The following is a 22,988-nucleotide window of genomic DNA, read 5'->3' as shown; positions in this document are numbered from 1 at the left end:
GGACGAGCACTTAAATCATCCATTGTTACTGTACTGGCATACATTCAGTGCTTATTATGCAACATGACACACCAGATAAGAGTATAAGAGCTGGCAGGTCTCCTCATATAAAATCAGGTTAGCCTCTTTCAATCACGAGTAGTCACTGTGTGTCAAGTCAGATGTAGTATGAGCACTAAAGAAGCAGTGAAAGAGGCTGAATGAACGCAAAAGAAATAGTAGAGTTCTTTAGGGTTTATTACACAACTACTGGGGTCATGTTTACATGTGTGCAAAAGACCTTTGACACTTCAGTCAAAGCTCCCGTTGCTATTCTGGCTTCATTTACTGAGGAATGGAGAGAGATCTGACCAAGGAATGAAAAAGACAACACTTCAGGTTCTGCCTGCAGCTGAACGACTAAATAAGAGGGAAGATTCAATCAGATTCAATTTGATAAAGCAATCATGGTAAGTTCCTTTTTTATTTGCAACACTTTGTAAAATGACTGTACCCTAAATCCTCAATTTGTGTCAAATCTTTGCTAATGTGTTAAGTAAATAGAGAAATCTGGTAAAATCTTTATATGTTATAGCTGACATTAGTGCAGGTCCTTTATGGAAAAGGTGGTGAGGTGTGGTGATTTGCACACATAATTTCCTAGGCTGTTTAAAGCAGAAAAGGGATTTGTAGCTGTATGCCATCTGGTGGCTTCCTAAGAAGACTGTATCTGTGCCAGGTGGTCATGGAAAACATTGCCCTGCTGCTTTGGTTGTTGGTGTATTGCATGCAGACAGTCACCAATTCATTTTGGGAACTGTGGTCTGATAAGATTTTAATCGTTCTTGCACATCCTGACCACCAGGGGGTGCTAGTAGAATAGCTTTTCTATATGCTTGCTCTCATTTGCCCCCAACATACATACAGGGGACAACAGGGTGGGTGGGCACAGTATAACGTTATCTGGGTTAGCAGGGGAAACTCTTACTAAGATGTAACCTTCATCCTTTTTGTCAAGAGCTTTGAACATTACAGTCTGTTATGGTGGAAGTACTGTTTTGAAAGTCTCCCCCGAGGAAATGTTTTAAAGAGAGATATTGATAAAATGTATGACATATAATTTGAAAACTATAAACAAAAAGAAATTGGTAAAATAGTTCAGTTTTATTTTTCTTCTAATGGTTCATGAATACTAGTCAGTGATAAAAGAAATAAAACATTCCTAATGCTTGATTAATTCACAAACATTGCCACTGAATGGTTTATATATGTGCTTTAAATGAAATGCTCTGATTTTCAATATGTTACTTCATTATTTGAAACTATCTGTTAGCTATATTGGGGCAGCCATCTCCATAACATCTGCCTGCCAACTTCATTTTGGAGCTGTGTGGCAGAAAGTGCACAGCATGAATTTTGTCATAAATGAACTAATTCCAGGAAACATTCTGACTCTGAATGTGTCTGTTTTTCTACTTACACTGTTAAGCTTTTATCTGATACTTGTTGGGTTATACTAGTGTGTGCCCTGCTGGAAAAAAAACAGCACAGCCCAGCAAGCATTTCATGCTGGTCTACTGGTCTGGCTCTGGTTTAGCTGGTCACCCCAGCATGGTCATGCTGGTTGACCAGCATGCCAGCATCAAAACACAACATATGATGGTGTTGCTGGTGACCAGTCATGCTGGTCAAAGTTGTTTTTTCTAGCAGGGTGATATGAGTGGGAGATACAGCAGTGAGTGAAAACTGTGCCATCCAACCCTGCTTTGGCTTACATGCATATACATACATGGAAATACAAAGAAAGAAAAGTAGACATAAGAAAATAACTAGCAGGTCTACTAAGCAACAGCAACCAACAAATGAAGAAGCTAAGGGTTTCCAGAAGGTTTCCTAGTCCTGGCCAGTCAACGGCTCCACTTTATCAGCTCCACTTACTATATAGGCGCACTTTGTAGTTCTACAATTACAGACTGTAGTCCATCTGTTTCTCTGCATACTTTTCTCTCCCCCTTTTACCCTGTTTTTCAGTGGTCAGGACCTCCATGGACCCTCACAGAGCAGGTACTATTTGGGTGGTGGATCATTCTCAGCACTGCAGTGACACTGACGTGGTGGTGGTGTGTTAGTGTGTGTTGTGCTGGTCTGAGTGGATCAGACACAGCAGTGCTACTGGAGTTTTTAAACACTGTGTACACTCACTGTCTATTAGACACTCCTACCTCGTCAGTCCACCTTGTAGATGTAAAGTCAGAGACAATAGCTCATCTGCTGCTGCACAGTTTGTGTTAGTCATCCTCTAGTCCTTCATCAGTGGTCACAGGATGCTGCCCACAGGACGCTGTTGGCTGGATATTTTTGGTTGGTGGACTGTTCTCAGTAAAGCAGTGACACTGAGGTGTTTAAAAACTCCAGCAGCACTGCTGTGTCTGATCCACTCAGACCAGCGCAACACACCACCACCACATCAGTGTTACTGCAGTGCTGAGAATGATCCACCACCCAAATAGTACCTGCTCTGTGAGGGTCCATGGGGGTCCTGACCACTGAAAAACAGGGTAAAAGGGGGCTAACAAAGTACGCAGAGAAACAGATGGACTACAGTTTGTAATTGTAGAACTACAAAGTGCACCTATATAGTAAGCGGAGCTGATAAAGTGGACAATGAGCGTAGAAAAAAGGAGGTGGTCATAATGTTATGCCTGATCGGTGTACTTTCTGATGTGTTTTATGTATCTGAAGAGAGTGCTGCCTTGAACTTTGTGCTTTTATCACTCCATCATCACATCTGTTTTTCAGGTGGTCTCCTCAGATATAGTCTGGTGGTGCTCGCTGGCGCTCATAGTTCTTGCAGCCATCGCTTGGTATGTGAGGGACTCGCTCAAAATTAGCGACGTCCGTCAGAAATTTGTGCTCGTCACGGGGTGTGACAGTGGGTTCGGGAACCTGGCGGCCCGCCAGCTCGACCAGCAAGGCTTTCGGGTGATAGCCGGGTGTCTGACTGAAGCTGGAGCCTCCAGCCTGCAAGCTGTGGCCTCCAAAGGCCTGAAGACGCTGCTTCTTGATGTGACCGAGAAGGAAAGCATCGCCAGCGCGGTGGAGATGGTGCGCCGAGAGGTTGGGGAGAGAGGTGATGGGGGCTGGGGGTAGAGGGGGGGATAGGGTGCCAGCTCGAGTCAAGCACAGCCGAAGATAAAGTGGAGATAGGGGCGCTTTGACGACCGCACAGCTCTCACACCAACCCCATAAATCTGGATTTTTCAGTCTGAAGCAGTGAAGAAGCTTCATATGCATGTTCGTATATTTCAGATAGGACTTATGTATAGAAATGGGTTTCGATACCAATACTGATGCCTTGATTTCAATATCGACTCCTGAACATTGCTTTCTTCAGTATTTTCTTTTAAAAAAATATCGAGATGTAAGTATATTTACATATGAAAACGTACCGTTTTTGTGCAAATCTTAAATTTTACATTTTCACCCACTCAAGTTAGTTACAAAAACATCTAACACAAAAGTTCCAGTCAAAGAAGTAGTTGAGGGTTGTAGTAAGGATCGTAGTAGGGATTTTTAGAAACACTGCCGTTTGTATTTGTTCTTATAAAAACCCAAATGCAAAAATAATTTGCATATATAACATATAATGCAAATATATAATTAGTTTAATTGTGGTTTAACCAAAAATGTGTGTCAACTGCTGGAAGTTGGTATATTTACTTCAACACTAAGACTAAAATGTAAGAAGTTCTGATGTTAATAATATGTATATAGGATGTAATTTACACAGATAATCACCAGTCTAGATTTGGGAACAAGCATGGTTATTGGCTCACCAATGCTAATAGACTGACTACTTAGACATAGTATTATTGAAATTAATCCATTGGTACTGTAAAAGCACCGTATTAGATCTCTGGCAATTGTAGTACATTGTGCCAGTCATTCATAGTGTTTCATATTCCATTTGTTTTTCAAAGCAGCTTGTGGTCAAAATCGTTTGAAATATATCTTACTTGATCGTGCAGCCCTCCCAGCAACCCAAACAATCTGCAATCTGCATTTTTCAGTCTGACACAGAAAAGAAGCTTCAAAGGCCTACTTCATTATTGCAGAGAGGCTTATAGGCCTAAACAGCACTTCCTAGGACTTATGTAAAGGCCTAGTTCAACAAAGATAAAATCATTGCTAGCCTTCCAGAGTATTTTAAAACCATATACTATATAGGCTACTATATCTATTCAGTTCTCCAAAGTAACTGGATAGATATAGTAGCCCTATCACATTGATACTGGAAAATATGAATAAAGAAATTACTTTTGAAGTATATAAACCCCTCTAGCAGATCAGTGTGCCATCTTTTTTAGCGGAGCTCTTTGTAGAGATCTTTAGATCTTTATTCAGAGTCAAAGTGGCTTTATCTCCGCACAAAAATTACTGAGCTACCTAGTGAACTTGCTGTTAGAGATGTAATGTTCTGGACATATATATTTTTTTCTTATCTTGTCTCACAGGTCTGTGGGGATTGGTGAACAATGCTGGACGGTCTGTCCCTATTGGCCCAACAGACTGGATGCAACTGGAGGACTTCAAGCAGGTTCTGGATGTTAATCTGATTGGGCTGATAGATGTGACCCTACAGTTCCTGCCTTTGCTGAAGAAGGCTAAGGGCAGGATTGTGAATGTAGCCAGTATACTGGGCAGGCTTTCTATAACTGGAGGAGGATACTGTCTGTCCAAATGGGGGGTGGAAGCATTTTCAGATGGACTGAGGTATCGTATACAGATAAACAGCCGGTATTTCTTAAACAACTGTACAGACAGTTTTGTTTTGACTAAAAGCCTAGCCATTTATGGTCAGTTTCCCAGACAGGGAATAAGCCTAGTCCTGCAATTCACATTAAAATGAGATTCAGCATTAAATGGACAGTGTAGTCCAGGACCAAATCCCTGTTCAGGAAACCAACCCTTAATGGGAAATAGTAAATGTAAATAGCCATAGCTATAGCCACATAGTGGCTAATCATAATTTGAGATAAATACAGAATGAATGGCTGGCAAAGATTTTGCATATCACTATCTCTTAGAAATTTCCTTAGGTCTTTGACATCTTTCTTGTATGTTGTGTTTTTTGTTGTAATTAGGAGAGACATGCAGCACTTTGGCATGAAAGTGAGCATTATTGAGCCTGGATTCTTCAAAACGCGAGTGACAGACCTGAATCTTATTGAGGCTGATCTGAAAAGACGGTGGGACAGCCTCCCAGCAGACGTGAGGAGGTCATATGGAGACTCGTATCTTCAAGAATGTTAGTAGTTTGACAGGGTTCTGTGCCAAACTCAACAATTTGACAGTGAAAGGAGTTTCTTGAGTTCCAAGTTTAGGTCTAAAGGTTTCGGTTTGCTGAAACTATTTGGTGAATGACCTGCACTTAGGTTTGAATGAATGTCTGGTGTATCATGCAGAGATTTCTAGTTATTGAAGACACAGATAGCTGTAAATGCATTTATGGGAAAAAAAAGTGAAAAATAATGTTTTTATAATAACCGTGTTCTTTAACATTATGTCTTTTCTAGATTTAAAGATCCAGGCATTCTCCATGGACATTCTTTGCAGTGAAGACATCTCAAAAGTGACCTCATGTATGCAGCATGCCCTCTCCGCAAAGTACCCACGTACTCGCTACGGAGCAGGCTGGGATGCAAAGCTCCTCTGGATACCTCTGTCTTATCTGCCTGCATGTATAGCTGACTTTGTCATCACTGCACTCCTGCCATCACCTAAACAGAGTTGAGTGGTGAATTTAATATACAGTGCTATGAAAAAGTACTTGCCCCTCAACCGACTACTTCTATATTTACTAATTTGTCACATTTTAATGTTTCAGATGATTTGACTAAATTTAATGTAAGATTCAGACAACACAAGTAAACACAAAATGCATTTTTTAAATGATCATTTCATTTATTGAGTTAAAGATTTATTCAAAACCTATATAACTCAATGCCGGGATAGACTCCAGCACCCCCTGCGACTCAGGAGAATAAGTGGCTTAGACTGTGTGTGTGTGTGTGTGTGTGTGATGACTCAACTCCTGGATTAGTCACCAATGCGCTGTTTGTAAAATTTTGGTCGGCCGGCCATTCCTAGGAAGGGTCACCACTGTTCCAAGTTTTCTTCATTTGTGGATAATGGCTCTCACTGTGGTTCGCTGGAGTCCCAGAGTCTTAGCAACGGCTTTGTAACCCTTTCCAGACTGATAAGTGATTTTGTTTTGCATCTGTACTTAAATCTCTTTAGAAAGTGGCATCGTGCTGCTTTTTGAGACCTTCTAGCCTGCTTTACATTGCCAGACAGGATCTAAGTGATGTTTAGATTCAACAGATCTGGCAGTAATCATGCCTAGATGTGAAAGTGAACTCTGTAGTCAATTGAATTTGGTTAACTGTTTGATTTAGTAGCTAAGGGGGCAGTTACTTTTTCACTTAGGGCCAGGTAGCGCTGAATAGCATTTTTCATTCAGTAAATGAAATCATCAATTAAAAACAGCATTTTGTGTTTACTTGGGTTACCTTTGTCTAATACTAAAAGTAGTTTGACAATCTGAAACATTCAAGTGTGACAAATATGCAAAAATAGATGAAACTGAAACAATCGGGGCAAATACTTTTTTTTCCACAGAACTGTATTACTTTCTTTCCTTTCAGCCCAAGTTAGTAATCAGTATTCACAGAGTAAAAGTAGTGTAGAAAATTTCACAAGTAATAGATTGGCATTTGGCACTTTTTATTGATAAATGTAGATTTTCTAAGTGAAAATAAGAACACATCATCTACAGTAAACAAATTTAAATACAGTAATGGTGTTCACATTTTAGTACATAATTTCTACCTATTTGATGACTCTGACATAGAAAAAAAATAAAACAACATATTAAATGTGCTATGACCTTTGTACAGGCCACATTTTTTTTATTTTCCTCCAATAAGTTAAACTCAGCAAATAAACAGTAATTGTGCATAAAAAATAAAATTGTGCAGAAGTGAGTTCTCTGTAGAGGATGTGTTCTTATTTTCACATAGGAAATCAACAAAACTTGTATTTGAAGAAGGGCACCTTTTGCATATGACTTTATATGGTTGTCCATTCTACTACTGTATGCATAATGACATATAATTTGAAAAATCCCCTGTTGCAAAAATGCAATAAACATATTAGATAAAACATCAGTTTACGCAAAACATGTTATAAAACAAGACATTTATTTGATTTTTTTCTCAGCAGCTTTTGTCAAATTTGTTTTCCAGTTCTTTCTATCAATAAAAGTGTGTTCATTTATTTAATTAATATACAAAATCATTCAATAAAATAAAATGTATTCCTTCTTCATTAGGTTAGCCTGCAGTGAAAATAATTGGCCTGAACCAAAAGTAGGGAAACGGTATATTACAGTTGAATTTAGTTCACAGACAAAAAAACTTTTCAAGTATCGCTGAAAATTCTCTATATAGGCCATTGTTATGTGGTATCATTGTCTCAATTGTAAAATCTGTAAGTTGGGCAAAGATAAAAGACACTGCAGTTTTCACTTTCATTGTTATAATCAGACTGTTTTTGGATCAGTCCCTTTCTCCTAAATGATAGGATTCCAGTCCAAATGCTACAGGAATGCTACCCTCACATTTTAATACTCGCCTGCTGTAATAGTTGATAATAATCGCAAGACAGATTTTGATTAAGGAGGCTTCATAAGTGTAATTCTTTTTGGGGTAGTGAAACATCACCAATCATTCTGATTTAATCCAAAAGCATACCTGGTAAATAAGCTAAGTATACTTGGATAAAAAACAGTAGTTTTATGAATTTTTGAATTCATAAACTTAAAAATTATCCTGTTATTTAATATTGATGTATATTTAATATGAAGAAAACATACTGCTTAGGAACTGATTGTGAACAGTGGACCAAACCACTCTAATCTGCTCTCCATCATTTTGTTGGTCAGTCCACAGATGAGGTATATAAATATGCAAGATGAGATGCACATTGTTCATTCCAGTGGAAAATCTTGATTTAAATTTATGCGCAAAGAGGTGGCAAAATCATGGCAAACCAATTACAGCTCAGTTTTTTACTTACACGTCACCATGTTTGCCTGTCACCATGTTTAAGTATCTCTAAGAAAAATTGCAAATAATCTATTACCAGAAGATATTACCAACAAAATCTTTTCAAATTTACAAATGTACAACATATTCATAACATTTACCATCAGCAGCATCAGTGCAAAGATATACATATAGTACATCACAATAAAAAATCATAAAACATGAATTGGCATAAGAAACAGCAGAAGGCATAGTCTTAATAGACCTTTTTCTGTGGGTTATACAAACATCTAGTCTCTTTTCAAAATAATTTTAAGTTTCTTTTTTGTACACAGGCTGCATATAAAAATAGATTCTGTGCAAAGAGGGATAGTTTGTCTTTGTTTTTTCCCCTTGTGTGTGAAAGAGAGTTAGAGAGAGGACGGGGACAGTTATATGTCACTGTCCTCTTTGACCAGGTTGGCTGTGTCTCGGAACGTGTCCTCTGTGGGGGAGTACATGCTGGGTTTCTCCTGCTTTGTAGGCTTGGGAGGCGGTACGAAGGGAGATGGCTGACTGGAGGAGGTGTCCTCTGCACTCCCAGCAGGCTGCTCATCCTGCATCTGAAACCCCACAAGCACAATAAGATGGAGTTATGACATAACTGAAGTTTGAGGGAAGACCACGCCTAAAACTGTTCCTTCTCAATTCCAGCTTCCTATAAATACCAGTCCTTCACTTCTCCTACTCATGACGAAATTTCGCACCCAACCTCCTCCCCTTTCTCCTTCACCTTGTCCACGCCTGCACTTGATCTTTAATATATGGGGGGTCGGCCTTCTTGTGACCTACAGAAGCCGTACTGAACTCCAGCCCAAAATTCCTCAGAGTTCCCCTCCTCTCATTATCTCATTTACCACGGCGTGGTCTGCATTCACAAAACACTTTTATGAATGAAACTGATTCTATGAATGGCACAGAACTCCATCCCTAAAGGAGTGGTGTGAAGTGTAATGTCTACAGTGAAAGGGGAATTTCTCACAATTTTTTTTTAGATTTATCTCTATTTCAACATATAAATACTCTAAAAACTGTAGACTCGCTGGTGGTTTTGGATAGTAAATGTTATGTTTGTGCTGTAGACATTGCGACACCTGGTTCCTATCACCACCACTGTAAACTCTGAGAGAGCATCCAGCAGTAGAGCACCAAGTCTTTTAAGTTGGAGTGTCCTGGACAACTGGAAGTAGGATACCCAGGCTGGAATCAGGCTACTAGCGAGAATCTACTTCTCACTTCCACTGATAAAACCAACAGTGCACTGCCCAAGCTAGATATAAGTAAGTCAGCAAGGGTGCTATATGGACAGTTGGCAATAGGATAAACCAAGCTGGCTAGTTAGTTGCTACAGGGAAGCATCCTAAAGCGACGACAGTGTTGCCAGGCTTTACACAAGCAATCCAAGTTGTTGCCTTTTGCCACTGTGTGGTACACAGACACACATGTATATAATTACGCTTTGTAATGCTTTTTTGGTGAGAAGGAAAGAAATAGAGCTCTAAAGTGCTCAGAGAAAAACATTTTTTAAGCCAGTCACTCCAGATTTAAATTACAGTTCTATCAACAAAACTTTCCTTTATACATATAGTATCTATGTTACAGGCTTGATATAAAAAGGGTAATAAATATTTTTATAGAATTTTTATAGAAAAATGTCTTACCTCTGAGTATGTTGGGTTTTCAAATGTTGTGCTTGGTTTCAGTTTTCTTTTGAAGAAGCTCCACTTGGACTCCTAAAACAAATACAATATGAAATATGACAATATGAAAACAAGCCAATTCTATCTTTGATATATTTAGCTACTTTGGATCTGTTCTCACCTGGGTGGTCTTGGGGCCTACTGGAACACTCTTGACCTCCACTGCCTGTTGCTGTGCATGGTACATAGGGTTTGCAAAGTTGTTCTCTATTTGATCACCACTGACATTCACAGTCACCTGTTTGAAAGCAGAACACAAAACAGTTTGCTTGGTTTGTCTTCAGTTTTTAATTCAGTTTTTAACAGTAATAGGCCAGTTTTTTTGTATTAAAGGGAAACATGGTGGTTTGCATCATGTCTTGGTTTACCTGGGTAGCATGTATGACTGCAGGATCACCAGACGCTCCTGCTGCAGTTGAATAAAGAGGATTCTCAAACGTGACAGGCTGCCTTCCAGCATCGGCAAAGTTCTCATCCTGACAACATAGAAGAGTTTGGAATCAGAATAAACTCACATAATCAACCTACAAAAGCTGCAATCTAAAAACTGTAATTACAATAATAATAATAATAATAATAATAATAATAATAATAATTTTCCAGTTATCAAATCAGCTTCGAACTAATTTTATCTGAAATTCCTAATTCCTTTATATGAAAACAGCTCTGATTAAAGCTGTATGCATGAATGTAAAATTTATATTAGAATGCATTTCTATTAAGCAAAAAGTACTCTGTTGCTCTGCAAAAAGAAGACTGTAGGTGAACCTCATGAACAACGTGGTAAATCATGCACTTATGATGTTAAAACTGGGGTTAGGAGGTTAACCAGGGATTTCAAAGCTCATGCTTACAAGCTGAATGTGCTGATATTGCATTTAATAGCTGAAGCACCAGCACTTAGTGCTGAATTAAGACAGAGTGGTTGATGTTTACCAGCTGCATGGCTCTGTCGATGAAGGACACCCCAAGAGTCTGGGGTTCCAGGTCCATGGTGACATTGTCGCCAGAGCGGAAAGACACTCCATTTCCTGTGTCACCTGACTTGACCAGGCTGCTCAGACTAAAAAGAGAGTCAAAGACAGATGTAAGGAAAAGTTTTTAACTTGCAATATTACACAAACCTAGGGGAAAATCATTGCCTAATAAATAATAGTAACAGTGTTAACAGTAATAATACTGTTTTTCTCTGCAGCACAACCTTGTAAGTAAAAGCATAATATTGTTGGTATACATATTTTTGGCAAAAATTATGTGGATGCTATTTCTTATTTGTAGAAATTATGTAGATATTTGAATCAAGAAAATTCAATGCATCCCTTTTTTCAATGCATAAAAGGTTCTGTGAAGTGTTTTGATACAGTTGTAAGCAAAAAGTTTGAACATTCTTTACAAGGAACAAACTTAAATATAACATTTTTTACTACTGTTAGTGCACAATTATTTTCTTTCTGCTGAGTTTAACATACTGGAAAAAAACAAAAAATATGAATTGTGCCATAACTTTTGAACAGGCTACATTTTAAGTTTTGCTTTTTATGTAATATGTAAATGTCAGCAAATAAACAGTAATTGTTCATTAATATGTGCAGAAATATGTTCTCTGTAGAGGATGTGTTAACTTATTTTCACTTAGAAAATCAACAAAATGTGTAATTTGACCAGGGGTGCCAAAACCTTTGCATACAACTGTACTTCCTAAGGTATCTCTTTCTGGCAGAGTTCTGCAGAAGACTGCAGAGTGTTGATGAATGAGTTTGATAGAGTACCTGGGCAGTTTGGGCAGAGAGGGGATGACTGAGCCAGTTCGTCTGTAGTTGAGGAAAAGCCCAACAGCCAGAGCTCCACTCAGCAGAATAATAATCACTGCTAAGAGCACAGCCACTGCTAAACACAGAGCAAGAGATGGAGAGAGAGACGGACATGATGTCGTTATTTATTACTAGCAAAAGTTACCAGTGATAAATTTTTTTTGCCTTGCTTCTGCAGGTGAATAAAAAATAGAGTAGAAGTCTCTCTAATGTTTATGGAGTCAACAGGGTCCCACAGAAGGTACAAAAATGAAGCAAGGCAGCAGTTGATGAATGGTTAATCATGTGTTCTATAGACATTAGCAAAAACTAGGTAAACCTTCACTCTCTGCATTTGTTATTAACTGGTTTCATTAATGTGTCTGAAACAGGATAAAAGGACGCTGCGTGGCTGGTCGAAACTAGTTTGTGAAGTGAGAGCACTACTGTTACCTGTTCCAGCAGGGGCTCCTCTGGACTTTCCCATTTCACAATAGCTTCCTGAATAGCCGTATGGACACCTGGGTTGCAGAAGATAATTAAAGCGTAGTGAACATCAAATCAGTATGTACTTTCTGCTATTGGTATTTGTCTTGTGTTCCCGAGCCCTCTTTTTAGACTTACTTGCATTTGGGCAGACCCGCTTCGTCGGTGTAGCACGTTCCACCATTCATGCATCTGCATGCAAGCGGCATGGCCACCTCTGTCTCTATGGCTACAAAGGCAAGAGCCATGCAGAACATTACAAAAGCAATGCAGCCACGACAACATTTCAAAATCAAAGCAAAGGTATACAACGCGTTTACACGTGTAAAAAAAAAAATAAATAAATTGCTCAAATAAATTCCTGCAGCACAGTCACATTAACACATTTTGGCACAGAGTCACCAGCAGCAGCCAACACACATGCATATGCATTATGATATAAGTGGGGAAGAATGACCAAAATCATCTAGTAGCTCCATAATTATTGCCACCTTTGATAAAGATGGGTAAACATTTCTGTGGTTAATGAGCTCAAAAACACTGAAAATATGACAAAAATCTAGCCTTTAATTTTAGAAAATTTAGTTTAAAAAAACAAAGGCTTTTCATCAGAAAATACTCACTTTGAACAAAACCATGCATTGCTATTGGCACTCTTGCACTTAATACACTGAAACCTGCCCTTGCCAACATAATAGTAATGAGTCTTTTCCTGTAATGCTGGAGGAGAAAATATAGCAAGGAATCTGAGACCACCCTCAATACACAATCTATCCAGATCCTACAAATCATATGCCCACTTCCAGGAAGGTTTACTACAGCTGTGACTTTTAAACTTCTTAATTATTGCCATGATATGGGCTGATATTGGCATTTAAGGGCATGTGGCTATTTTTATAGCCATTGCCTGATTTATGAGGGTCAGCACACTTCTGTCACATTTCTTTTGTGTATTCTTAAATCTTGATGTTGATAAATGATTAAGGGAGTAAGGCCTTTGTGTCAATTAATATTTATACCCCAGCAAACAGGAAGTCATGGATAACCACACAAGAGCGGAATTAAAAAAAAAGTTAAATGTGAATAGAAAGATACTTTGATTTAATTTCTACGGGTTCCAATAAATATGAAAATTGGTCATGTTAAAAAGATTTTTGATAAGGGTTTTTTTTAAGACTATGTCAATTAAGAAGGTACTTCAATAATTTTTTTTTCATTTTTTCAGTGTGTGAGTGATCTAATTTACTATTTTAATGAACTTTCTCTTACCTATCATCAACAAGGGTGCCAATAATTATGGAGCTTACTGTAAGAAGCACAGGTGAAGCATCTCTCACCTGCATCACATTCATTCTGGTTGAAGCTGAGCAGCGTGGAGCCTTGTGGACAGGCACAGGTGTATCCAGCAGGTCGCAGCAGACACAAGTGACTGCACACACCCTTACAGGGGTTCACCACTGCGACACAATCCAGGACAATCCATGTGTCCATTAATAAAACACTGAACCAATGAAAAACAATGCGGCAAAATAACACACTCTAAAGTTTTACTGTACAGTGTAACTGCCTGTTTTACTGTGCATATGAAAATAAAACTCTTGAATCTTGAGTCTACAGGCTAAGATAGTCAGTCAGGGTAACCTCCACAATGCAGTACTCACTGTAATCACCAGCTGACTGAGCTCCCCTCACCTGAGCGGTTGTATCTGTGTTCCTGATAGATGCGGACCTGCGTCAGCCAAGGGTTTACAGTCAGCACCTTCACTTTATCCCCCTTGCCAAACTTGTCGGTCTTCCACACCTCACCCTTGGCTTTTGTTGTCCAGTATACATGGCCCTCAAACAAATCCAGACTGTACGGGTTTCCAATATCTATAAGCAAGACCAATGTGATCCACCACAAAACAAAAGGCAAAATGTTGCCGTGAATATTTAAAACAGACTTCAGATTTCTTTTAGGACAGAAACCCAAATTAAACTTAGAAAAACAAAACAGCTTTGGTGACAAACCTCCTGACATGACAATCTTCCTGTCTGTTCCATCTACTTTCATTGATTCAATGATGTTCTCTTTGGAGTCGCACCAGTAAATCCTATTGCCATTAAGGTAGTCTAGAGCCAATCCTGTCGGCCAGCCCAGATCTTCATCCAGCAGCACCTGTCTGTGTTGACCGTCCATCCATGCTGCCTCAATCTTTGGGCTCCTGCCCCAGTCAGTCCAGTACATCATACTGAAAGACATAACAAAATAAATGAAAATGAAATAAAATAAAAGAAGTTGTTTATAAAGCATGGCTATGTTCTGAGGATAACAAAAAGACACTAAAGACTGGGAGCATGATAAGTTCACAGTAATGGCAATAATGACCACAGAAATGTACAGTAATAACACCAATAATGCATTTGGCTCTTTAGTTTGAAATGTGCATGTCCTACAGACACAACTTATTTATCTACATTAACCACTTAAATTGATAAGTTGGTTACCCAACAGATGGGCTGACGACAATTGCAGCTGGTTGGTCGAGATCAGAATGAATCAGCCACTTTCTGTACCGCCCATCCAGCTTGGCCACTTCAATACGATTGGTGCCTGCATCTGTCCAGTAAATATGTCTAAAAGACAAAAAATGAAGACTTTGTCCAAGGAAAAGGAAACTGATTTGGGGATTAAGGCAACTATTCCTTAAATGATTAGAATAGAGAACTTAATTACAGAACGTATAATTTATTCCAAAATTTTAAAACAAAATATCAAGAACATAAAATAATGTAAAAATAAACAAACAAACAAACAAAAAAGTATGTACCGTCCGACCCAGTCCACAGCAATGCCATCAGGGCTGGAGATGTATCTGAGGTTAAGATCTACCTCTTTCACTGGGTTGTTGCCATGGTCATCAAAAGTGGTCATATATGCTCTTTTTATGGAGCCAAACTGAGCACCACGACCCAGAACAGTCCAGTACACAATACCTAAGAACAGATTGGTATTTAGCAATACTGGATATTGCAGTGTCCACTTTTATGTCTGTGAAACATGCATCTCTCAGTTAATGCTAACAATGAAACTGCTTTTTGCATCAATGAGACTGAAACATACAGAAGGATAACAATAAAATAAGGTTTTATGTGAAATAGGAAATTACTCATGTGGCTTTACAAACTACATGCTTGGGAAGATGCAGATTCTGGATATCATGTAAACTGTGAAAAGTGATATGATGACTTTCATGGTCTTACTTAGTCCCTGGCCTTCAGGATCCCAAAGGTAATCCAAAGCCTGGATGTGCTCGCCGTCATCCACATAGTCCGAGTACTGCTCAGAGGACAGGTTATAGCGACGGATACGTACGTTATCAGGCAACAGCAACACTGGAGGATTGCCTGAGACAAAGAAAGGCCAGTAACACTCAGCATTAGAGAGTGAGAAAAATGGTAAGAGAAAACCTAGAGAAAGGCCAATATACATGTTGATAAATAAAGGAGTTTGTGCCAGTCCCTCACCTTCAGCAGCACACTCCAGGCCTTGCTGCAGTCCTACAGAGCGGAATCCCTCAGCACAGAGACACTCATAACTACCCTTAGTGTTTCTGCACAGCTGCGGACAAGTGCCATAGACCTCACACTCGTTGACATCTAAAAAGACACATACACACACACACACACACACACACACACACACACACACACACACAGAATGCCTTAGACGTAACCTGGAACAACTGGCACTGCCTGATTAATGTTGCTGAGGTAATTATAACAGATGTTGTTACAAGTCTAGTATGATCACAATGCCTTTAATTGATTAAACCAGCAACTAACAAAGAAAGCTTGACTGAATTCAGCTTGACTGAATGTTATATTGAGATGGATACATGTTGTATATATATATATATATATATATATATATATATACATATATATATATATATATATATAAAATGTGTGTGTGTGTGTGTGTGTGTGTGTAAACATAAATTATTCTAAATAGATAATTATAGTGTTATTTATCATTTAATAACTTCTTGGTGTTCACAATAAAACATCTTAAAATACCTCCTGGTGTGTAGCTTATAGTATTTCAGTCTGCACTGTATAAGTTATTATTGAATAAAAATACAATTATTAATATGGCAAATGCTACAGTCACAACAAAAGCTTGCACTGTTAATGGTAAAAGAAAAAACCCTCTTAACTTTGAATGGAACTGACTGTGAGCACAATTTCATGATCTCTTTAAGTATCTCTCCACCTTGTTCCCCTGTAACAGCAATGGTTGCCAGCATACAGACCTATACAGACCGTTTAATAGTATAGCAATCCTTCACATGTATTATTGTTTAAGCAAGGCTACTTTTTGTTCATTTTTGGTGCTGTTGTTCCTCCATTATAAAAGTGGACTCACCCTCGCAGGAGTTTCTGTTCTCCTCGTTGGGCTTATATCCTGGCCTGCAGGAGCAGATAAAGCCCCCATCAGTCAGCCCAGTGCAGTTATGTTCACACAGATTCTCACTGCAAGAACGCCCACTGCCTTTGACTAACACAGAGAAAGAGAGATGCATTTATGTCATCCTTAAAAAAGAAATCGAACGGCATACGTGTATGTTAGTGGGTGGGTTAAGGTTTACGCACTGCAGCCTAGCTCATCAGTCTGGTCTCCGCAGTCGTCATAATCATCACAGGCGTACTGCAGAGGAATGCAGTGGCCGTTCCCACACTTATACTCATCAGGAGAGCAAGGCCCATGTGTGGGGGTCACACCTGAAAGCAGAAGAGGAAATTATGAAGATCATAAAGCAAATTTATGGAGTGCTAACAGACCATAAATAAGAGGGGAAATAAAACATTCTTTGAAGAGTTCATCTGACCAGAGAAAAGATTCTGTTTTTTTTCTTTCCTAAGCAGGTTATTTTTGTTTATAACATACACCACTGTATGGCAAAGAGTGAATATTGGCACTCTTTATTAGGTTAAAAAACGTTTATTATAGCAAGGCTAAGGACACAAAAATCTCCCAACATGTTTTGGTATGAGAATTCATCAAGGAGAGTAACATGATGAAAACTGAGACTGAAACGTGTTGAGAGATTTTGTGACCATAGCCATATTACTACAAAGGACTAATGCCATTGATCTTCACTTTTTTACAAGCTTTTAAACTCCTCTCCATAGAGCACCTTCAATATTTGTACATTTATCTTCCTACTGGTAGCATTCTCTGTATTTGTACTTTTTTGAAGACAAACCACTGTATATCACTATTTTTTACACCATTTGCACCACATTAACACACTTTAAAGCAACACTACGTAAGATGTTTTGTTAAAATTAAAAGAAATAGCATTACTGAATCAGGAGGGAAAAAAGCATGAGTGCGATGCAACAAGTCGCCCAACAAAACCTGAAATAATAATTTATAAGTCAGGTGTCTTTACATATTAACTGTCACACGCACAGGCTCAAAAAGGACATTCCGCTCAATGTTTAGGTCTCATATGCAAAATTAACATTGTACTGATGAAGATATGATGACAATAGTAGATAATTCACCTACATACTCATAAGACATGTTACTCACTAGGGCTTGACAGAGTTCTCTTGGAATACTCTTACCCCTTTGGGAAGTGGTCCAAAGCACAATCAACATTACAAAATGTTCTTCTGCATGTTGTGTGTCATTACATATTTTCACCAGAGAGGTCTCCAAACTCCCAAAACTTACATAGTGTAGCTGTATGTTAAGATTTTTTTTTCCTTCTTCTATAATTTTACTAGTTTCCAAATGTTTTGTATACTAATATGACTTTGGTCCTCTGTGGGCCTTCACTCACAGTGCTCCTCCTTTTCATCTGTTCCATCCCCACAGTCATCCACCGAGTTGCAAAGCTCATGGCTGTAGATACAGCGGTTGTTGTTACAGCGGAATCGGAACGGAGGTTCACATGGGATATCCACTGAGGGGACAAGACACAAATGTTTTGCTTTTTATTGTTTAACCCCTTAAATTATAGGCTTAATTCTCTAGGCACGTTAATATGCGCTGAAATCAGTAACACTGCTTGCTCTTATGTGGCCTCTTACAGCAAAGATGCAGCTCCTCATCTGATCCATCTCCACAGTCATTGTCTCCATCACATCTCCAGTGCTGCTGAACACACACATGGTTCTTACACTCGAAGAGGAAGGGAGGACAGTACGTGCCATTGGGGTAACGTGTTGCTGCAAAGAACACAGATGATGTCAGTACACACACAAGACTGATGTGAAAGTATTAGAAAAAAGAAGAATCAGTCAGAAAACTACACTGCTATTAATGTTACTTATTTGATGAAAAAATTGCCTAAGATGGATCAACAAGCAAAGTAGCCAGGGGTGGTTAACAGAGAAAAGGAGGAGAACTCACGGCATGACATCTCATCAGTGAAGTCCAAGCAGTCTGCATTGCCATCACATTTGAAGCGCTCAGCTATGCAGTGGCCGCTATCACACTGGAAATACCCAGGGTGGCAGGTCCGCAACTCTGCAACACAATTACAGAAAGGAACATTACACTCCACACACTCAGCTGCCAATACAGCATGGATAAAAACACAATGATCACACTTTGTTTGAGTGTCAGCTATGCCCTTTGCTTCATGTGCAAGAGGATGTAACTACACAAAGTTCTCTCTGGAAGGAAGTTTGGCAGCAGCTTCATCTGCTAGGAAGTCTGCAAGACCGTGACCAAGCTGAGCACTTAGCATTCTCCTTAGAGTGAACTGACAATGCTGTGGATCGCCTTACTATTACTCAAGGTAATGGCTATGACTAAACTGAGGCAAATACATTCATGGTTTGCAGAAGTTACAGTGATTTTAGATGAAAAACATCTCATGGACCTTGCTTGTAATAAACTAATTAACTCACTCACTAACTCATTCACTAACTCACTAACTGACTCATTAACTCGCCAAATCACTAACTCACCCACTAACTCATTCACTAACTTACTAACTCATCCACTAACTCACTCACCCACTAACTCACTCACCAGCTCATCACTCTCTCACTTACTAACTTACTAACTCACCCACTAACTCACTCACTAACTTACTAACTCACTCACTCACCCACTAACTCTCTCACTAACTCACTCACTTACTCATCACTCACCCACTCATTAACTCACCCACTAACTCACTCACTAACTTACTAACTCACCCACTAACTCACTCACTCACCCACTAACCCTCTCACTAACTCACTCACTTAGTCATCACTCACCCACTAACTTACTAACTCACCCACTAACTCACTCACTCACCCACTAACCCTCTCACTAACTCACTCACTTAGTCATCACTCACCCACTCATTAACTCACCCACTAACTCACTCACAAACCTACTAACTCATCCACTAACTCATTCAATCACTCACTCATTCAATTCTCCACAATGGGCTGCTATTAGCACACACCCTTTGGTGCTTCACATCAGTGCCACAGTGGATATGATTTCACAGTGCAATACCCATTTAAATGAACAAATAAAATTAGCTATTTAGATGAAAATGGGTCTATTTCACATCATCCCCTCCTTCATGGTTAATGCATTAGCAACACTTGTTGCAATGCATAATGCATTTAGTTGTAATACCACCATTCAAACATGTTCATGCATGGTGCAATATGATCCATACATCAATAATAATTCAGTAATTAATTATATGGCATGTAGGACCATACAAAAACAGACAAAAGATGATCTAATCATTGGAACAGCGAAACGATTTGAGAAGGAGGCTGCTGTGCCCCCCACTGGACACGCTCAAGGCTCAGACAAAGAGGCTCTGCTCACCACAGTCCCTTTCATCAGAGTTATCCTCACAGTCGTTGTCATGGTCACACACCCAGCGGTCAGGAATGCAGTGCAGGTTGTCACAGCGATACTCGCTCTCTGTGCATGCTCGAGGGCCTGGCGACACACAAGAGAGTGTCAATCACATGCACACACATGCAAATACTGCGACAGGCATCCTTTTCATTCTCTGTGCATGCTTGAAGTAAACTGAAAACTACTCATTAGTGGCAGATGGAGTGTAACTGTTTCGGTTTTAGTGCATGGTCAGCCTATTCGCTAACAATTATTCGGTAATAATTCTGCATGTCTTAATTCTCTTTCTGTTTATGGTCAGCCCATGTTGAGTAACATTTCTGAATGTCTTATTTTTATCTTTACCATTTTACTATACTTAATCACCCCTGAATCTTACTCGTTGTCTTTTCAGTGCTACAGGATCTAGAGCTCATAAGAAAACCCTGGTATGGGGTGCAGTCATACATCTTAATACATCACATGCAACAGTGGGGAAGCCTTTACAAGGCTGAAATCACACAGGCATTGATATAAGAGCTAAATGAATTTCGTTGTTATACACAGAGCGATAACAAAGCACCACCTAGAACTGCCGTGCTAAATCCATATGCACACCAGTTCTTGACGCTGATAAGAGATGTAAATAAGTTGTGCTTTCCTTGGTTACAGGATTAAAGGGTTATCTGATGAGCTAAAGGTTGTTTTTCACGGCTCGCTACAGTTGTAGAGAGCTCCTCTGTTCTGAGGGCCATTTTTCAGAGGTGAGTTCATAGCTGAATTCATTAGGGGGGGAGTAAATTTGTGCAAGGCAGCAGCTTTTATGTGGGGGGAGAGACGAGTGCTGAAAAAATCAGTGCCTCTTTCAATGTACTATTCAGTGATTTAGCGCAGGCACCCGTCGTCCTTTCACCCTGCTCCCAGCCCTCATCACAGAGCCAGTTCACACCCCGCTTCAGTTCAGGAAGGGAGAAGCAGAAGCTTTCTATTATATATTTCTCATCTTTTTCCTCATGTTTCCAGTATCTATGTCTAAACTCCCTTCACTTCTCACTCCTCTCTTTCTCTGAGAGGAGAGTGCTGTTTTGTTGAAAGGCTGACATATTCACATACAATGCTGTGGACAGAGGTGTTAAATCTCTTCACAAATGCACTTCTCTTTACTTTTCTTCCACATTGTCCTGTAACTGACAGGATTAAACCTCAGTGGAGGGGCTCAATGATTCCAGGGCGGTCAGTGCAGTTCCTGTCATGCATTTTCTTGCGTATAATGCTGTGTATGTTGAGAGAGAGAATCCAACAGGTTATCAGGCCTCATTGTATGTACTCTGCTTACAAATGTGTTCTTTCATAGCAACTGTGACTAGGTTAGAGCCTTACAGATGCTTTACAGAATGTTGTCGAAACCCTATTCAACCTAATGAGAAATCGCAGCACACAGCTTGACTCAGTTTTAGTCGAAATGTTTAAATTTCAAGCATATTATTAATCTTTCATGAAAATATCTTTAAAGTCAACCTGAGAAAAAGTGACTTTTTTACCTTTGGCTCTGTCATTGTTTCTGGTAATATTAAGCTTCATTCATCATACCATTTAAAAGACAAAATTCTTGTTTTCCCATGAGCATGCATCCAGTGTAATTACTTCTGCCTACTCCACCATGCACCAGTGGGCGGGAATAAATAATATTAACTAATATCATGCTTCACTTCTCCGTCCCATCACCCACCTACCACCAGACTAACGCTCAGCTAGCCCAGAGAACCTCCCCCTCTCCAGAGAACCTTTTCCTACTCAGAAATACTTCACAAAATGGAAAGAAAAATGCAATCAGATTTCCCCCAACTGCACCTCCTCACCATAGCTGTTGCACAGGCTAAGTGTAGCTCAATTATGCAACGGGATAACCCACACCTGATCTATCCTCACAGTCCTTTTGCATGAATACACTTTGAGTATCACTTAAAATGTACAACACATTCTAAATTTAGGCATTATGACAAAAAACAGTGCACTACAATTTCTCATTATGTGGATTGATATTTTGTGTACCCAATGAGCAGAGCTACCATCCATTTAAGCTTCCGGAAAGGCTTGACTTCTGGAGGCCCCTGCAGGCTGTGTGTAGTACTCACTGCAGTGACGTTCATCTGATCCATCCCCGCAGTCGTTGTCTCCATCACATTTCCAGCGCAGAGGGATACACTGGTGGTTATCACAGCGGAAATCTCCAGCGGGGTCACAGGTCAGCTCCTCTACAAACACAACACAGCTCATGCTCACACATGCCCAGGTCATGCATTCATTAACTTTATTTAACCAGATAAGTTAACTGAGAACACATTCTCTTTTAATGGCCATGCAGGTCCTCTTACAAAGAAAATAAACATGTAATTGGATCCTGTTTCAAAGCACACGCACAGACATACGTGACCAGTCAAAAGTTTGGAACAAGTGTGTTCATTAATATAAAATTAATTTAGTTGCAGCACACTTATAAAGCAATCCTATTATGATGCTACTACTCTACAAATTTATAGGTTTCAACTAAACTTTTAGAGTGGTTCAGAATGATGAACAGAGCTGTAGATGACATTGAGAAGATTGTGAATGAAATTGTGATAAAATTAACATTCAGAACGCCTCATTTTTTAAAAAGTAGATACCAAATATTGCAGCAGATAGGTTATGCAGCAATTACTATAAACAGACAACTATGGTATATTGTTTTATCATCATTCCATATCAAGTTCATACTGTTTCCAAGTAAAAAACTGAAATATGAAATAAAACATCTTGAAATATATTCTGGTATCCAGCATATGGTATTTCAATCAAACACTCTATAACACAAAATAATTCAAATATGGGTAAAAATAAAGAATCAGAGAATCTAAAACATACATTCATACAAAGGCAAGTTACAACACAATTGTAATACACAGTCATTTACAACCTAAATGTAATTCATTGCATATCTCTAATCATATCTCTAATTTCTCCAAATTTGTTAAGAACTAATTTTATAATT

General features: G+C 39.1%; 2 protein-coding genes across 3 annotated transcripts in view; one reads left to right on the top strand and one right to left on the bottom strand.

Annotated features, from left to right (window-relative positions):
• The first annotated feature begins 89 nt into the window (after positions 1-89).
• On the top strand, positions 90-7,322 carry rdh1 (retinol dehydrogenase 1). The gene is made up of 5 exons (XM_036568919.1): positions 90-449; positions 2,779-3,109; positions 4,494-4,752; positions 5,124-5,287; positions 5,556-7,322. Exons 1-5 carry the CDS (start codon positions 447-449, stop codon positions 5,771-5,773), a joined length of 975 nt encoding a protein of 324 aa, XP_036424812.1. The 5' UTR covers positions 90-446; the 3' UTR covers positions 5,774-7,322.
• Positions 7,323-8,477: 1,155 nt separating this feature from the next.
• lrp2a (low density lipoprotein receptor-related protein 2a) overlaps positions 8,478-22,988 on the bottom strand; it is a 78,295-nt gene continuing 63,784 nt past the window's right edge. For both annotated transcript variants that reach the window (XM_036568896.1, XM_036568906.1), the window contains 22 exons: positions 22,093-22,212; positions 19,943-20,059; positions 18,509-18,625; positions 18,187-18,324; positions 17,937-18,059; positions 16,738-16,866; positions 16,511-16,642; positions 15,610-15,741; positions 15,346-15,489; positions 14,913-15,078; positions 14,590-14,718; positions 14,113-14,333; positions 13,795-13,974; positions 13,440-13,559; positions 12,241-12,331; positions 12,070-12,137; positions 11,596-11,713; positions 10,763-10,889; positions 10,195-10,302; positions 9,948-10,064; positions 9,788-9,859; positions 8,478-8,689 (listed from right to left, as the gene is read on the bottom strand). In XM_036568896.1, coding sequence (XP_036424789.1) covers positions 8,519-8,689; positions 9,788-9,859; positions 9,948-10,064; positions 10,195-10,302; positions 10,763-10,889; positions 11,596-11,713; positions 12,070-12,137; positions 12,241-12,331; positions 13,440-13,559; positions 13,795-13,974; positions 14,113-14,333; positions 14,590-14,718; positions 14,913-15,078; positions 15,346-15,489; positions 15,610-15,741; positions 16,511-16,642; positions 16,738-16,866; positions 17,937-18,059; positions 18,187-18,324; positions 18,509-18,625; positions 19,943-20,059; positions 22,093-22,212 — 2,840 coding nt within the window. In that variant the 3' untranslated portion in view covers positions 8,478-8,518. The remainder of the gene's footprint in view (positions 8,690-9,787; positions 9,860-9,947; positions 10,065-10,194; positions 10,303-10,762; positions 10,890-11,595; positions 11,714-12,069; positions 12,138-12,240; positions 12,332-13,439; positions 13,560-13,794; positions 13,975-14,112; positions 14,334-14,589; positions 14,719-14,912; positions 15,079-15,345; positions 15,490-15,609; positions 15,742-16,510; positions 16,643-16,737; positions 16,867-17,936; positions 18,060-18,186; positions 18,325-18,508; positions 18,626-19,942; positions 20,060-22,092; positions 22,213-22,988) is intronic.

This window comes from Colossoma macropomum, unplaced genomic scaffold (assembly GCF_904425465.1).
Source record: "Colossoma macropomum unplaced genomic scaffold, Colossoma_macropomum, whole genome shotgun sequence".
Taxonomy (NCBI): Eukaryota; Metazoa; Chordata; class Actinopteri; order Characiformes; family Serrasalmidae; genus Colossoma; species Colossoma macropomum.
Note: the sequence above shows the minus strand (reverse complement) of the source record. Positions and strands in the feature narration are given on the sequence as shown.